The sequence below is a fragment of the Daktulosphaira vitifoliae genome, unplaced genomic scaffold, assembly GCF_025091365.1.
Source record: "Daktulosphaira vitifoliae isolate Bord-2020 unplaced genomic scaffold, ASM2509136v1 Scaffold_1, whole genome shotgun sequence".
Lineage (NCBI taxonomy): Eukaryota > Metazoa > Arthropoda > Insecta > Hemiptera > Phylloxeridae > Daktulosphaira > Daktulosphaira vitifoliae.
The window spans coordinates 66,844,231-66,863,396 of NW_026099572.1; the positions used below are offsets into that span (position 1 = coordinate 66,844,231).

Sequence of the window (19,166 nt, forward strand, 5' to 3'; positions counted from 1 at the left end):
ACTTAAATGAAATGAAATTTTTATTTGTATGTCAATATAAATCATATGAATATTTTAGACACATTTCAATTACTAATAAGATTTAATTATTGATTTGTTGAACATTGACTTAACATCAAATTAAATTTTGTAATAAAACTTAACTTTTAATCTAAAATAGATTTTTGATTTTACTGTATATTTAAAATTTCTTGTTTCTGCTGAACTGAATTTCTTCATTGTATTTACACAAAATAGTTCTGTAACAAATGAAAATATAAATTTTGTACTATAACATAAAAGTTTACTTTAATTACAAGACCATATTATCCTAAAATTTATTGCATTTAGCATAAAGTTAATACATTTCTTATAAAATTTTAGGTATCAAAAATTTCAAAATAAAACTTAAAAATACTTATATGTAGTTATTATAAAACTTCAAAATGTTTCATATAGTATTAGAGTAAATTAAAGATGTTAAACAAAGTAACTTCATTAATCTCTTCTTTATTTTAAAAATGTCTTACAAACTAATCGTTTCTTGTTTGTTTTTTCTAGAGATAAATGGAACATTATTGGAAATAATTTTTTTATTACTATAAAAACTAACTTAATTTGTTACTTTTGTGATATGTGTAATGTTGACAAATTTTTAATCATTATTTCTTTGAAAATCCTTTGAGAATATCTAAATCATTTTTATCATGACGACCTGTTTTTGAATATTCAATTTTTTAGTGACCCCTGTCATAGGAGCTTAGAACTTGGTTGATAACTCTTAATAATTTAAGTGTGTTTATTCAGTTAAAAAATAGTTACAAATGTCATTGGGTAGTACACATAATCATTAAATTTTTCATAATAATTTTATTCAATTAAAAATAAAATAACTATAAAAGAATTTTGTCAGTTATCAAACATGTTAGATTGATAGTTTGCAAGACTATAAACCCAATTTTTATGAAATTTCTACGATTTTTTAAATAATTTTTAAATAATTTATTACAATTATTACAATGAGCTAAAAACTAACTGTCACAAAAAATTAGTTTTAGGGTTTTAATGTGTTTCATTATAGCAAATGTTCATCTGTTTGGTATTTTCCAGCTTAATATTTATCAGTGAGAGCTCCTTCCATATTTCTTCATTTTTGTTGTCCATTAAATTAGCCTCTGATAATACTTTCTTGGCAATTTCCACTAGGCCAATCTTCAAACACAATAATTTTAAGTATTGATACAATATTTAAATAATAAAAAAATTGTTTTATACGCAGTCTAAGAAGGCGATAAATATTTAGAATAAAATGTCAACAAAATGATAATTGTATCAAAAGCTTTGTCAGTTAGATCCATAGAGTAATAGAGTATTACTCTATGGTTAGATCTAAGACACTATATTATTCATATAGTGTAGTTAAATTATTTTTATTTCATTTCTTTGAGGATAAAAAGTCTTGAATTTTCCCCATTTTAAATTTATGATATAATAAATAAAAATAATAGTTATAAAAAATATTTTTTCAAATAATTTTTTGTTTGTATGCAAAGTTTGACAGAATTGACCCCTGACAAATGTAATGTTTATAAACTCTAATTAAAATTATAAAGGACTTTCTTCGAGCACTGACAAATATAAAATTTCCTAAAATTACTATTATACACATAAGTGATGTGAGTAAGCAAACTTAAATGGTTTGGCAAAATAATGAAATTTTGGGTAAAGTAAAAAAGATATATGGTAGTGTAATTTTACAATATTATTGGCAATACACTGAAAATAAATGAGTCAACATTTTTTTTACTAAATCAATAAAATATTGTTTTTAAAATTGTATGGTTTATCGAAGTTTATGAAGTGTAGTTTATCAGTTAAATTTAATTTTATGGGAGTTTGCATGTGTAAAATTTGGGAAGGATCATTTATTTATATCATAGGATTATCCCATTTAAGAACAACCCTAATAAAATGCCTTTAACTTCGCTATTAACTAATCTAATTTTAGGATAAAATTAGAATTTTTAAAATTTAATAATATAAACCTTTATTAATGATTTTCCCAATAAGCAAAGAAGCATTGGGGTTCGTAGTACAGTACATGCAACTAAACAAATTTCTGCCGCTCTTGTGTAAAATCCTTCACGAAAGTAAAGTTGAGCGCTTTTTAAATATATTAAATGGTCTTCTTTGGTAACATTATGTACTCTATCAAAGCTTAATATGAATGTTTCCAAAGTACATGATTGATTTTTTAATTCAATATCGTTAAGACATTTTAAGGCATCTACGTTTTTTTTCTGTGAAATCAATTTTTATACTTAATAGCTATCACTGGTACATTGCTAATTTTATTAAGTAATCCTCAAGTAAATATAAAATTATAATATTTTTCAATTTTATATAAATGTTTTTTTTTCCAATTTAAATATTCTTTAACATTAAAAAATGTTACATGAGAAAAATGATTTATTAAGTTACATACTTAAAAAAGCACTCTTTAGCGATTTTATCTGTTAATAAAAATCATACTGATTATTATATTTAAATAATCACTATAATAATGTAAACTACTTTTCCTGTCTTGTAGATAACATACCCGGACGATTTCTATTGATTCCCCTGATTTTTTATGTAAGAAAATTGTAGTCTTACTCACATTCTTTGGTGATATGAAAGTTTCACATGTTTTAAGCCAATCCAAGCTTGCTATAAAATTGTCACTTTTATATTCACATACAGCCATGTAGTAAAAATATTCTTCGATATTTTGTTTCGAATTTCTTAGACAATATTTCGCGATCTGAAAAAATAATAATTTAAGCATAATAACTTTTTAGTCGAAACTATAAAAAATTTATTAATACAGCGGATAGCAAAAAAAGTTAATTTTTAATTTTTAATGACAATATGATAATTAATTTAAAGGAATATACTGTTGATTTCAAATTAAGCTTCAAAAATTCAAATTGGTTGTAAGTTTTTAAATTATTAATAATAGTAAACATTTTTTAATACAATTTATTCATTTTTACTAAAAATTAATAAATTATAAATATCATAAAATTTGTTTAAATTAAAACATGCACGCAGCGTATAAAGATTTGTTTACGAAGCATTGAATTTAGCTTAACAGAAAATTAAATTGGTTAAGTTAAAAAGTTGATTAGAAAAATAATTAACTAGATAAGTTGAAAAGTTAAAAAAAAATTAACTTTTTAACTAGTCAATGCCACCATTGGATTTTAGTAGATACTTGTATCAATTCGTATTTCAAAAGTAGTATGGTGCACTTGATTAGAGGATCTCCGTTGTATCCAATGGGTTTCCAACTCAAAAAAATATCGTGAATTTGATGTTCTTCAATGTTTGCAATTGGAGATATTTTATTGGCTGTACAATACAAGATTTAATTTAAACAAATTATAACAGTAACAATAAGAATTTTTTTTCTAAATTTAATCAATAGCCTTGTTGAGTCGGATATCATTAGATGTTTTAATATAAGATATTTTTCAAAAATTTACTTGGTTATATCATTTTAAAAGTACCAATCAAGTGCAAGAATTTCATGTTTGTTTTATTTTACCTTTTTGTAACATTGCTAAACTAGCGTTTGGCATTTTAAGCAAATCATAGTAAACACTAAGCAACACATACGGTTCATTCAAGTCTCCGCGGTACATTATTAACGCCTTTAAAGCAGTTTCGCCATTTCTATTATTTTCATCTTTACCAAGAGACATCTGTATAGCAGCGTACAAAAATAACCTAGACAAATAAAAGATGTGTAATAAAAAAATAATTATTGTGTTAAAATATGATCGAATATAAGAGAGTGTACAAATTATACACGATTTCCTACGAGAGTTTAATATTCTATCCCCAAAAAATATGTTCATTTAACAGCAAATATAACTTTGAGTGTCTAAATATTTTATAAGGTGGTTAAATTTAGTTTCCCTGGCCCTTTTTGAATAGTTATAGTTTAATTATTAGCTAAATAATTATAAAACAATATAATAAATTGGTTATGTTTAGCCATCGTATACAATTTAATCAACTAAAAAGAGAAATTGTCATTAAATATAGTTAACTTAAAAATTAAGTGCAACAATAAGGATTGAACTTTTACATACTATTCTTAACTTAAGTTCAGGTTTATTCTAAATTAAAATATGAATAGTGTTCCAAAATGCTACAAAATATTTGGAGAAACAGGCTGGCGCTAAATACTTTTTTACTATCGTTGCATTAACTTAAAACCAGTTATAAAGTAATCTCAAGTGCACCAACGGTTAATAACACATATAACATTATATTTATCGCTCATAAAAAAGAGTAATACGGTAGTTCTATAAAAATATATAATATCATTATAATCTGTTGTAAATATGACTTGCCCGATCCAACTGCCGCTGTCATCCAGTAAAACTTCTTTGACACACTCCAAAGCCGTATCGAAATCAAGTCTCCCTGAGCAAAAAGTAGCGTACAACAACCAGTAGTCGGAGTCACACCTCGTGCCAGTCGTGCGAATTAACTATGATGGAAAAATGATAGTCGTTAGTTTTAAACGTACCTTTGGTATGATAACACTGGGACGATAATGGAGCAAAGCCTGTAGACTAAACAAAAAACGCTGATGGCAGTTAAAAATGTGTAGATGGAAACTATGCATTGGTTTTACAATCGAAGGATACTTATAGATAGCATGCTTTAATAATTAGAGTATAAATTAGAGTCTAATTGATAGCAATATTGGCGAAAATGTTGGGAAGACATAAATACATTTTTTTAGATGGCCTCAAAAATATATTCCTCACTTTGCTTCAACTTCTGTCAACGAATAGCCAACAATAATTGATTATTATCTAAAAGACTTTTTGCAAGATAAAATCGTTTTTTATAAGTTAAAATGAGAAATAGTTTTATGTGTTTTAATAAGAGCGTTATGAAGAGGGTTATAACTACAGTTCCAAAGAGCTGTGCCTTAAAACATTCAACATTTAATTATTTAAAATCATAAAAATCTAAAATAAAGAAACGAAATGAAAAGCAGAATCTTACAACATTCTTATAAAATCTTTTACATAATATTGTACTTGTTTTTATTTTTTCTCTTCGGGTCCATCGAAAATTCGGTATTTTTTGTAGTGGGTTTTTATATAGTTTAACGGCATTCTTAATAGACAATTTCAAATGGAGATTGAACAAATGTAATACTTAAAAAACAGTTGTGTGTACAAAATTTCCGAGTGAGTTAAAATAATTTGCTTCTTACATTTTCTATGATTTCTGAAAAAAATTTTTTTTTTTTGGTACTTACGTGTTTATAAAACGCTTCGGCGCGTTCCATTTGCTTACACTCATACGCTTCTTTGGCGTAGAGGACCACTTGTTTTTTCTTCAGCTGTAGGCTGTCTTTACTTGAATAGGAATGCGGAAACTCGAATGACTCGGCCACGTTCTTAGTTTTATCTGCTAAGTCCGCGGAAATACGGTTCACGAAGCTCTACAACAGGTTTTTTGTGTATCTATACATAACGCACTATATGTGTGAACGCATATATTAAAGTCACACACACACAAACACATGTACCAAGCAGACACAATTTACAGAATCAGATGAAATTATTACCACAGCAACATGTAATAATAGTTAAGTTTAAAAAAAATCATAAGCATACAGTTGCGTAATTGCTGTACATAAAATCTCAAACTTCTCTATAGCATGTAATATATTACTATTAATATCTGACATAGTTATTGTCCTACAAAGCCTTGTGTATATTAGTGGTAATCATCTAAGTAATACTTTCAAAAAATTAACGTTCATTATTCCTTTGTATTTAATAAGACAAAAATATTTACTCCCATATACTTACTTGCACAGATTCACCAATTCTTGGACTTTTGTATTTTTTTTCAACATACGATTTAATATCTTTTTGTAAAGATGATACTAATGAATCGTATTCTCCAATGGCTTTTAAAACTTTCACACAAGTTTCTACGCTGTCATTATTTTTTTGACAATCGTAAGCACACTGTTTAAGATTCAATTATAATCAATACATATAAAAAATACACTTGTAATATTTTATATTAATAACATAATCTTACTGTAGCTTTTATTATTGTTTGCATTGCTGTTCTAATATTTCTTTGGCACTCTTCCTCAGCTAGCGTAAAGTTTACAACTGACGGAGTTTTGGCATTGAAATTAAACCCTAAGTTTGACATTCTATTGCCATTTAAAACAATTAATTATCTTTAAAAAATCTTCATGGATTATTGTTTATAACATTATTGATAAATATATAAATTACTACGTTATTTATGATTACAATCAAAATGTCCATCAGTATTTTTGCATCAATAGAAAAAATTGAGACACCTGCTCCTAATTAAGTATCTTAATTGTTAATTATATTTAATAATTGTTCATTAAATAAAATACGCAAACAAATTTATTAAAATTAACCTTTTAACATTTTGTGATTAATTATGGAATAATTCTTTTTTTTCTTTGTATTGTTATCTGGACTAACGTTAGGAGTTTCCAAGATTCGACCTAACAAGGGATGCCGCGTTTTAAGGGGCCCCGCAAAACTTAGTTGATTACCAGAATAAAAAGTCCATTATTCAGAAAAAAATGATAGCAAGAGCCTCACAAAATTGTTTTGTACAAGGTTCTAGAGTTTTTTACAACGACCCATATAGTAATTTTAGTAAGCAATACTCAGAATAAAAAAATATCAAGATAGAGTTATTGAAAATAATTTCCCACTTACTCGTATGTTATTTGTTTTAGATATTGCATATGTAATGACTGAGCTGTAGAAATATCCACAACTATAAATGGGGTCGTCCATTCTTTTCGATCACAATCTGTAGATGAATGTAGTTTTGAAGTGAGCTAATAAAATATGTATTTAATTTTACAAGCTTGTATAAGGTAGATGTGAGTAATAAGTTTTTATTAGGCCTAACCAGACCACTTACCTTATTTCTTATAAATAAAACAGTGCATTTACATTTTTGACAAATAGGTAAATTATAACTATTAAACAGCTGTTTAAAGTAAAAATATAAAAACACCAAGAAATATTAGTAAACGATTAATATTTATTAAATCCTGATACATATTTATAATATCAGATTTTTATTATTACCGTTAATTCACATATTATCGCAAAAACCAAAAAAGTCTATATCCAGAATTTCTAATTACTGGTAGTTATAAATACCGTCAAATTTTAGTTATAACTGCTGAAGCTTAAATTTTACAACATATTGCAAGTTTTACATTATTCAACATGCAAAACTGCAATTTTTTCCAGATAATAAAATTAAACCATCTAATTGATTTGTTCTAAATAATTAATTAAACACTTGATAAGTTTGGAGAATGGCGTAATTTTAGAAGGATTCGCAAATTTTTTTAACAAACTTAGAAAATGATAGACGTTTAAGACAATTACCCATCAATGCTAGCTTTATATATTTCTTACTTAAGCGGTGTTAAAAAAATTTGATCGTTTTCTCGAAAATATACTTTTTGCACAAAAAAATATTGTTAGTAATAAATATTGAACTAAATTTTTTACAAAAATTATAATATTAATAATAAAATAAATGTATAAAAAATTTTACTTTAAAACATAAAGACAATTTTTTTATTCATTTCGGGCCATTATATTTAAAATGAAAATTTACTGTTAATCACATAATAACATTACAGTAATTGGATATTTTTTGTTTTGCAAAAAAATTTGTAACGCATTGTACTTATAACTTACTAAGTCAATGTACTAATATAATTTTTATGAAATAATATTTAAAAAATGTTATTTAATTACGATAATATTAAAATCGTCGCTAATACACTTTATTTTAACATTTATCTATTTTGGCTTTTAAAACTATATTAAACCAATAATTAGCTTAAATGTAATACATACTTTCAATTAAAACTTTACCTTAGATACATTTTCAGTATATTGACTCAAATCTATATCATGTAGTAATAAAGAAAGACTTTTTTTAACATTAACTGAATTAATCGATGAAATACACCGCACAGAAGTACCTGTGAAATAAATACATTAGATGTAACAATTTTTTTTAACTATGGTTAACACGTTAACTAACAATTAGGTGTCATGAGAGAAGATAAATCTAAAAAAGCTATTAAAGCATCTTCGGGTGGACTTGAAGACAAATATTGACTAACCGACTCTGATGAAGTGTTCATTGAGATAGCTGATGAACTATTTGATATCAACACCATTGGCCAGACAGAATACCTATAAAGATGGCAATATATACCTATTAATCATACATAAATTTAAAATATCGTATAATTATAGTGACACCAAAGACAATAAAATAATATGGCAAACGCCACAACTATTAATGTAAAATTTTTCTAAACTAATATTAGTTTGCAAAAGACCATAAATGTTCAATACATAAAAATATATATATATATATATATATATTTACAATGTATATTATCAATTCAAAATAAATTCATATATACTTTTATTTGTATAGCTTATATTCTAGGCCATCATTTAGTGTTCACTATCGAGCCATGAATTTTATAACTTCAAATTATAATGGTGTATCATGAATTTGTACACTTTTTATGGAGGAGTCTTAAAGTTATAAGCCATAAAATTGCAAGCCTTAAGAATGCATCAAAATTGAAAAGCCATAGAAATGCATAAAAATTAAGAAGCCATAGAAATGTATAAAATTGAGAAGCCATAGAAATGTATAAAATTGAGAAGCCATAGGAATGCATCAAAATTGAGAAACCATAGAAATGCTTAAAAATTGAGAAGCCATAGGAATGCATAAAAATTGAGAAGCCATAGAAATGCATAATAATTGAGAAGCCATAGAAATGCATAATAATTGAGAAGCCATAGAAATGTATAAAATTGAGAAGCCATAGAAATGCATAAAAATTGAGAAGCCATAGAAATGTATAAAATTGAGAAGCCATAGAAATGTATAATAATTGAGAAGCCATAGAAATGTATAAAATTGAGAAGCCATAGAAATGCATAAAAATTGAAAAGCTATAGAAATGCATAAAAATTAAGAAGCCATAGAAATGTATAAAATTGAGAAGCCATAGAAATGTATAAAATTGAGAAGCCATAGAAATGTATAATAATTGAGAAGCCATAGAAATGTATAAAATTGAGAAGCCATAGGAATGCATCAAAATTGAGAAACCATAGAAATGCTTAAAAATTGAGAAGCCATAGGAATGCATCAAAATTGAGAAGCCATAGGAATGCATCAAAATTGAGAAACCATCGAAATGCATAAAAAATGCATAGTAATGTATAATTATTAATATTATTATTATAAGTGCGAGAATAATTTTTTAGAAAAGTTTTTAACCGTTTTAGATGAATAACGATAAAAAATAGTTTTTAGGTAATTATGAAATGAAATTTTATGGTGATACCGTTTCTCTACTATTGGTCTAATGAAAGTTATTTTTTGTCTAGCCTAAAATAATTATGTTTGGTGCCACCGGGTAATATTATATTAATAATTGTTTACTTAAAAATATACTCCTGTAAAGCTAGAGACACCTTCGTAGACATAGAAAATCTATGTTGTGAATTCCAAACATATCTTGACCCTCTATTGAAAACATCATTCACTTGAGGTATACCAGAGGTGTTTGTCAACGTCGGTTCTTGTTCCCCAAACCTCCAAATTAAAACGAATGTGTATATTATTATGCATATGATGAAACTTTGTGGGAACATAATTAAATCATACGAACACACTCACATGCACCAAAACCGCCCACGACAATAATGTAAATAATAATAATTACTATTAAATATTATTGCTATGCGTGTACACTTTGAATTTAATTCCGGACCACCTGTGTGGTAAACTCGGAATTTCTTTACATTTCAAAAGTAGATCCCGCGCGCATACTTACCGTGTAGTGCAGTATTAATACGGCTGCTGCATTCAGATGTGCAGTCGAAGCGATGGCACTACATCGCGGCGCTATTTTGAATAAACTCGTCCATTGTCTTTATATACGCATACTCCATTTGTTGTATAAAAAGTACAACGCACTTATATCTATATAACATTATTATCGTGCATGCGTGTGTGTTTTTTTTTTATTATTTAAGTGGTCGACACGGCCGAATAAGAAGAAGTCTCTAAACGCTATTTTGGTTTTTTTTTTTTGTTCTTTTACATTATGCCCGTTGTTGTTTTGACCTACCGCAGATCGGGTTCGAGTGGCCGCCGGTATGAATTCGTGGGAATATTGTGATTACGCACCTCTGACCTGTGGTCGATACTGTTACTGGTATGTCTTCATGTAGTAAACAGCGCCACCGCACTTCGTTTGAGTCGTCCGCTGCAATGTCCGAATAAGAACCTTTGGCAAATACTGTAGCTGTGTTTTTTTCGTCCGAGTCCTTAAAACATTAATTTACTAGTGTTACAGTACGAGTATTAAGCCATCCAAACTATTTAACTATCATTTTAAACATTGATCGTTAAAAATCTACCCTAACTGGATATGAATCCATTTTATTAATCGTTATAATCAAATATGTACGAATGATATAAATATACTTTTGATATTTATTTCGTTTACAGAGGCATAGCTAAGGGGTAGGTTAAAGGAGCTATAACCGTTAATAGTAGTATGGGGATTACTATTAACGGTGTATAACTTTGACGCTAGTTAAATTATGTGAAAAGCCAAAAAATAAAAATAAAAAGGATTTTTAACTCCGCCAATCAAAAGTCCTGCTACGCCGTTAAAACATATTTATATTCACACGAATTCAGTTAAAAATCAATACCATGTGTGACATAGCCTATGTATCAGAATTCAAACATTCTGTTCATATTTATTACTGAATTTCAGGCAGAGACCGATCACACCAGAATGTGTGTTCGGTTATAGATAAATATTTGGGGAATCTAGAACCTATGCATCACCCTTGACTAGTTCTCACAATATAAAACATAAAGCTCGCAATAAAGTAAAAAATATATGGATATCTCGAAAATGATTTAAAACACTTTTGGTTGAAATTAAAAAATTTAAATCGCATGACATTGGTGACTTCAAGCGTTTTTTTTTCGAAATTAACTAAAATTTTTAGACACTCATGGGTGGAGGATATAATATTTTTTGCCTTCTATAACAATTTATCAGGGGTAACAAGTACAAATAATAAAACACAAAAAAAAAATTGTCGTCGGAGCCGCTTAATATATTTTCAAAATCGGTATATAAAATTATAGCACTAGTTGGTATCAAAATCCTTTATGTAAACTTTTTTATAACGTTTTATAACAAAAACACTCAACAAAAAATTTTCATAAATTTTATTGAAATTTGGTCAATTTCTGATAACAAACAGGCCGAGCAGAACTTTTTGTTAAGTAACTATCAACATTGATTACGAGCGAAGTATTGCACCTTATTAGTCCAATACTGATGCTGTCTGAGTTTGAAAGTCGAACTTTTCACTGTAAATATTTTTGGGTTAACCTCATAATTGCTACTAATAGATGTATTCTATTCTAATTCTGTGAGAAATTAAAAATATGAGTTTTTTTACAGTACAATTAACTGCGAATAATATAAGCGAAAGACTCGCAAATTTGAAAAAATTAAAATTTTTTTAGTACGATTTTTTGTAAAATTGAAAAAAAATTTTTAACAACCTTTTATAATCGTCACTTAAGACAATAAAGCTATAAGATTTGTTGTATGACATTTTTTTACTCAGTTGTTTAATTAATTGTTAAGAAAATGTAACTATTATTTTGAAAATTCGACTATTACTGATTTTTAAAGTAAAAAAAAAATTATAAAATAATTGTCATACGCAAATATATTTAATTAACACTTCGTTACTGATTTGTAATTATCCCAAAAACGAAATTTGATGGAAAAAATCTAAAGCCACAGTTGGAATGAACGCCATAATTTCATAGACAATTCTCCTTAATATTGTAAGCAACAGAACATTGTTCAATATTTGTTGTCTCGTAAGTCATAAAGCACGTTCAATTTTTTTTTCATTATTAAAAGATAGATAGCGCTCAGGAAATCAATTTTTTTGAACATACGACAATGTATTTTTATCCAATTAAACATATCAGCTAATTTAAATTATTTTTATTAAATTATTGATATTGGCAATATCAACTAAAAAACATAAATTCTAAATTTTTTTATAATTTTAAGATATTTCAAATATTAATATTATTAATTGTCATAATATTAATTTCTTCAAGAAATAAAAGCTCTTAAGCGTGATAAACACGATCAAATTAACGTTTTTAACTTTTTAATGAGTCAATATTCATCTTTGTTTGAAATATAATACTTAACGATAATATAATAATTTATTTACCATGGGCAAACAGCCGATGTTAAAAATATCAATTAAAAAAATAATAATAATAATTTATTCTCATAAACAAACGTTTTAAATTTGTTCGTTAATTGAAATTCTACTATTTTCAAATTAAATTATTATCCTACGTGTATTAACTACACGATCAGAAGTCAATAACAGGAACAGTGCCGACAGTTCTGGTGCAGTAGCGGCAACCAGTGCTGGACGAATACTGGTATATGTCTGGGATGATGACGTTTTTTCCCCATATACACAGATCAGTACTGGAGACTTTGTATAACCAGTACTATGAGAGCACACCGCCAGCAATGGCAGCCGAGTACTGGCCGCCAGTACTGGATCAGTTCATAGACAAAAGACGCCAGCCTGTACTACGCTAGTACGGGCTAGCCAGTGGTCAGTTGCCAGTACTGGTGCAATACTTTGCCCTTCACAACTAGTGGCTAACAAAAATTTCTGCTTGTGCAGTTCTAAATTTTGCACGAAATCGACTATACAGGGTGTATTAAATAAGAATAATAAATTATTTTTTAAAATTTATCTATTAAAGTAAATTTAATGTAATGAACTTCGACGTAATGTAACCTACATGCTAATGATTCATTTCCAATTTTTTCGAAATATTTCAATAAAAACCATTTGTACAGGGTGTTGAAACAGTAAGGAAACCGGGTCAATCGTTACAAACGATGAGAATAGTAGAAATCCGTTTCCTTACTTACTGAACACTATATTTATGAACAGTATTTGTGCACTACATATAGCATAATTATTGAATTATAAAGAATCAAAATTTTTATCAATGACTAATTTAATAATGTAAGTAATAAATTTAAATATATATAAATGTATGCATACTAACTCTAGTATGTTGGTATTCACTGTAGCCATGGTAATCGTGTGATAAATACATTTGTTTAGCATACCAAGACTGTAGGAAAACTGTGGGCTGGGCTAATACACACTAGACAAACGTCTAATTCGTGATATGATGTTAGCAGTTATGACGGTGAAATGTTTTTTTCGTATTGACGTTTTCTCTAAATGTACTAGTACGCATTAAATTGAACTTAATTAATAAAACTCGAATTGAATTGAATTAATTAAATTGGACAACTATTTTATTTGATGATAAATAAAAATTTAATTAGAATAATGCAAAATTTTAGGGGCCTTGACCCTCAGATTTTACAATTAATTCGTAGAATTATACGAGCGTTGTTCACGTGCACAAGTAAACAGTCCAATTAATGTGTATACGCTCTAAGGGTATACTTCTATTTGATTAGTCGACACGTTATTCGTAGATTCTCGTGAAGTGTTGAACGAGTAAATCTACAATATACCTACTAAATTAAACCTGATTTCACCTGTGCAAGTGTTTTTTTTTAATTAAAATTTAGATTGAACATAACTGCTAACTAATTTTATTAGATATTCCCAACGATGGCAATGTATAAACGAGTATAGAATGATAATTATTTTTACGGACTTGCAGCGGAAAATTTGTTCGGAAATTCCTCTCGGCTGGACACAGCGCACGTAAAAAACCGTTTACTGGTAATGCTCGTCTATTTGGACCGTATGCTTTCCATTAATACGATTACACGAGTGTGTCTAGCGGTCGTAACAAACGCACTCGAATAAAAACGCGGATATGGTTTTAAACAATTTGTGAACAATAAAATTGACAATAAAAATAAAATAATGACCTGGTATTAGATGCGCGTGTATACGTCAACGCTGTCAGTATTACTATGCACGTTACTTTGGCGTGGGCCGCCAGTTTAGAACAATTATCATTTCGGTGAACGGACGTCTCACGCTGAGCGGCCGCTGTGTTTCTTTACGATTGGATGCGTAAACGGGCATTTGTTGGTCCGCAAAATTTATAGCGCGAGACAGTTTTCGGTTTGAGGGGAAAAAATTCACGACAGACTTATTTATGACCTCGATCGCTTTGTAACTTTACAGCGTCCGCCACGTACAGTGCAATGCAAACAGCGAAGCAATAATTATGCTCCGCTCTATTCTACTCTTTGACGGAGTTCACACACATGTGGCCTCACTCGAGCATGAGTGTTTGCAGATTGGTTTTTATTTTTTTACAATAAACAGATTTATTTATCTAAATAATTCTTTCCGTGAAAAATAATTCGGCATTGTATTGGCAGTGACGTATTTGTGGTTGTTAGAGGGGCTAATCCTCCCCTCTGGTATATTTATTTTGATTTCTCCATTTTCGTGGGAGTGGTTGACCTACCTTAATATGACGCCACAGCGGCAAAGTCTCAAATATACCCCTATGAGACGATACACTCGGTAAATAATTCCGAGAGTAAATTATGAGCTCAATAATATAATAATATTACTTTTACGTGAAATAAACCTAAGGTGCGGGTAATTGGGCCCAGCTTGTGTTGGGCTTTGTATAAGGTGTGACTAGACCTAATACAAGTCAGCCCTTACATTTCATAACGTTAATAATCAATAAAGTGTATCACCACAACCGAACTGCTATTGCTGCTTATTACCGTCGTCGGAGGCAAGTCCAGAACAGCTAAATAAGCGGTTTCTTTTTGCTGATCACTCGTTCGTTTCTGAGACGATCGCGTCAACGACAAGGGGTTGTACAGAGCATGTAATGTGACAGTCAATATGTTGTCTGGCGGTGGATATGGCCAAGCAGACGTTGTCCGCACGGAAGTCTTTAAAAAGACATCCGGCAGTAGATGTGCGATTTTCGGAATACTTGTACTCGTCCAACTATCCGATAACGACATCATTTTACCATCGACATCAATAATTACGCAGTGCATCGGATATCGACCGACTACTTCGTTACCTACAAACGGTTTAACGTTAACGAGTTGAAGAGATTTAACTTTAGTATATGCAAAATAATTACGAATACACAAAGATCCGTAACCAGTACATATATTTTTCAAATAACGTTATAAAAACATTACTTAGAATAAAAAAAAGTTATTAGGTTAATACTTCGATAGCAAACGTGTAGCGTGTATTTTGTATTTAAGTATCGTAAAACTTATTTTTTCCCTACTTTGTTTCAATAACAATAGCTCACGACGTCAATAATGATCGTGTGAATAAACACAAGAAGTGTATTAAGATGTCACAAATAATTTATTAATTACCGAATAATTAAGGAGATGAATAATTTCAATCGGTAAATATAAAAAAATGTTCACCACAAACAACATAATTAAAAAAGATAAAATCTCTAGTTCTGTAGCCAACAAGTCCGATTATTTATTGATATTCACTGCTGTAACAACTATTAAGGAGAAATTAAAGTATCATAAATAATTACCGTACGCCAAAGGCAACAAATCAACGACTGATATCCACATCACTTTAGATTCATCTTTGCTGACAGTCGTTCGAAAACTCAATTCAAAATTAGCCAAAGGTTCAAAAAAAACTGTGAAATAAATTAATAATAATAATGATTTAATTTATTATGATAAATTAACTCATGTTAGCCACTGCAGTGGCTAACATGATACATCATAAAAAATAATAACAATAATTATGTACGATGTGTTGTGTATAATTATTCAATTAATTTGCAAAAACCAAACATGTAACGCGAGAACCTTCTAGTGATCTAAATCTATTAGTACTGTTTATTGTTTCAGAATAATAAATACTTATTCACTTAAAATAGCGTGTAATTAATTTAATGATATGTTAAAAATTCAAATATCTTTCCTTAAAAAAAACCCATTACAGTCGAAACATAGTAAAGTGAGGCACTGAAAGTATCATAAATCTGACGATGGTTCCGTTAAAATAAAATCACTATTATAAAATATTTGTGCTTAACGAAAGTTTGATTATACTTATCTTCGTTAGTTGTTTATTATTTCAATACAATATTAAAATGGGGTACAACACCCCCTCTTATTGTCTATACCGTTCGACCTAAAGTATAGGTACTATCAATAAACAAAAAATTTCCAGTAGAAAATGATAAAAATACAAAAAACAGTGATTTTTTTTATACAAATTAATAGATTTTATTTAACTACGGGAGCCGTTTACAAATAGTAAACAAGTCTCTGAGACAACATTATTACATAATTATTTTTGGCACACATTCAAAATTAAATTTGAACATTTTTTTACTTTTTATTGAAGTTTTAGATAAATAAAATATAAAAACTCTAGTAAAACCAATACAATCGACTTCGCATCAAAGCTAAAAAGTAAGAATTTCTCAAAAGTAGTAATTATTTTAAAACTGTTTATTCATCGGTAAATATTTGCAAATGGTCGCACAATTATTGTACTATGATTTCCACGATAGAATCATCTTACAATTTACAACATAATTGAACTTATCTATACTCTACATTTAATTTATAATATAATTAAAAATTATATAAATATTGACTTTTTGATATCTTTCCTTGAAAATTATGCGCAAAGCGTTATATTCGTATGTTTTTTCAACATTGAGACATTTTTTTTTTTGTGTTGTACTAAATCAATTTAGACTATTCAAGGGAGGCTTTTGTCTAAAATCAAACTTGCAATGTCAAAAGCCATAAAATAAGTTACATTGGTTGCTTTTATGTTAGATAGTTTGTCGGAACTAAATCGAGAATTGTTATCTTATCTCGTGCTCTTAGGGTGAATCTTCTATTGTGTCAGACGACTTTATTTCTGCCAATAAAATAATACACCCCCACTGCATCCGTTGCACAATCAATGCAGTGGCTTGTGTATGCGTTAACTTCAAACTTATCGAACCCTCATATTATTTTGCTAGTCACCGCCACCACTACCACCACCACCGACCCAACCGTGTCGAATGTTTTCCGCGGATTCCATTAACGTCCGCAATGAGCATTTTTACAATAATATATTGTTCGCTTATCGTGTTTCGAATTCCGATTGCTGTAATTTCGGGTGGTTTTTTACTCGCTGCCTTGGCGTGTGCGATGTNTGTAAATTTTTACATATTGTTCGCTTATCGTGTTTCGAATTCCGATTGCTGTAATTTCGGGTGGTTTTTTACTCGCTGCCTTGGCGTGTGCGATGTTGACTTACTTGGTCCGTCAGTATGATACAAAATATGCCGGCCTGTATAGAATCTTCGCCTGTATAGAATTATAATCTGTAACGAACAGCGTTATCGTTATTTTGCTTGGTCGAAGTGTCTTTGTCAATGTAAGGGAATAATACATTTTTTTATTATTGTGTTACGTTGTGACTGTCGTGCAGTCGTCGCGCGTTGACGGGTAAAACTTAAACGCGCGATCATGAAGCACACTAAACATTTAAAATTATGTATTCATACATATATTCATAAATAAATATACCATTGTCGCATACTTAGCAGGGGGTTGGCTACGATTTCAGCAGTTGTCGGCAATCCATCAGGTGGGAAATCTAAAATCGTTGACAGATCAATTTTACCAGAGGAGTTTGACAATTCAATTTTGATATTGTTATCGGACGTCGACAAATTACACATTTTTGTTTTCAAGTTAAACTTCAGGGGAAATTCGAGTTCGGGATTCTTTAAATATCACAAAATCATAAATAGGATAAATCATCGATGATGTTGAAATTCATCTCGAACTTACTAGATTTTCGATAAACTCCAAATACAAAATCAAATTACATGGTCTTATAGATTCGGACAAGCGCTTGTCAGTCATTCTCACGATTCACAAATGGTACAATTTACAAAATAAAATAGTAGATTATGACTAATCAAGATTTGAAAACACTAAGCAATTGTTGTTGATATGATTCTATCAAAATTACCTTAGTAACAATAATTAATTAAAAATTAGTGAAGTTTTTTAAATGGTATGTTGAATATACTCACAATATGGCTAATATGTTTATAAAGACATACTGTGGTTGAACTGCTTGATCATTTAACGCTCCAGAATCAGAGACAATAATTTATTTCCCAACTGAAATGTTTTTTCAATGCCTAAACATCATCGCACGTCGTTAAACTGGTTTAAACCACTCTGTGCATTGGAAGTTCATAAATAACATCGGTACCACTCTGGACGCCGGTTTTGTCTCTCTGTTTCTATTGTACATTAATAATAATGATATTTATGCCTCGTTGAACGAATAAAAAGTGGATAAGACGTACGTTGATATTTGTACAAACGCAATAGCTCCACTCGGACTAATCGACATGATCACAGAGGAAACTCTATCAAATTATTTTTTGGATCTTCGCCAATACTCGTTAGACTGTTTTTTTTATATACATATTTGTGTACATACACTATACGCATACGTTATCCGTATGATATTATGTACCTTTCCTCTTGCCCGAAAAAAGAAGACCAACGCATTCCAACGGTAGCCAACGAGTTCATTTGTCATTCGATCATTCACTCGTTTCCACGTGTCAAAATAAAAAATCTAATCTACATAAGTTCCTGGTTAACGTTTGTTTTTATAGCTCCGACCTACTTTCTAGTAAAAAAAAACATTAACTTTTGTGATTATACGCTGATCCTTAGATTTATTTTTTAATTGTACGGTCGCAATTAAATTTTAAACGTTTATCGCTTTGCACTTATGAAACATTGCCTTTTGAAATTGCTCGGTGACTATTTAACACTATAATTCTATTTTTAATAACAAAATTACTAAGTTATACTGTGTCGAACATAGCAACCGTCAAAATAAAAATCTCACAGTCATTGAGCGTGAAAGTTCAAGGTTTTAAAT

The 19,166-nt window shown here is 29.1% G+C and overlaps 1 protein-coding gene across 1 annotated transcript; it reads right to left on the bottom strand.

The window, feature by feature from the left end:
* Positions 1-17: 17 nt before the first annotated feature.
* LOC126896802 (uncharacterized) lies at positions 18-18,894 on the bottom strand. Its single transcript, XM_050669893.1, has 21 exons — positions 18,577-18,894; positions 18,295-18,510; positions 18,047-18,230; positions 17,793-17,979; positions 15,763-15,873; positions 14,963-15,273; positions 10,321-10,460; positions 9,571-9,723; positions 8,137-8,291; positions 7,965-8,074; positions 6,777-6,901; positions 6,106-6,226; positions 5,868-6,029; positions 5,309-5,494; positions 4,383-4,522; positions 3,569-3,750; positions 3,236-3,372; positions 2,639-2,782; positions 2,025-2,279; positions 1,016-1,191; positions 18-239 (listed from the first exon to the last, which is right to left on the bottom strand). Exons 3-20 carry the CDS (start codon positions 18,119-18,121, stop codon positions 1,042-1,044), a joined length of 2,844 nt encoding a protein of 947 aa, XP_050525850.1. The 5' UTR covers positions 18,122-18,230; positions 18,295-18,510; positions 18,577-18,894; the 3' UTR covers positions 18-239; positions 1,016-1,041.
* Between the last annotated feature and the right edge of the window lie 272 nt (positions 18,895-19,166).

Coding starts and splice junctions, on each gene's coding strand:
- LOC126896802 (XM_050669893.1), bottom strand. CDS start 18,121: ATGACTGACAAGCGCTTGTCCGAATCTATAAGACCATGTAATTTGATT. Junction 8,292..9,570: donor TTACAGGAGTATATTTTTAA/GTAAACAATTAT, acceptor CCATCTTTATAG/GTATTCTGTCTGGCCAATGG. Junction 3,751..4,382: donor GACAGCGGCAGTTGGATCGG/GCAAGTCATATT, acceptor TTATTTGTCTAG/GTTATTTTTGTACGCTGCTA.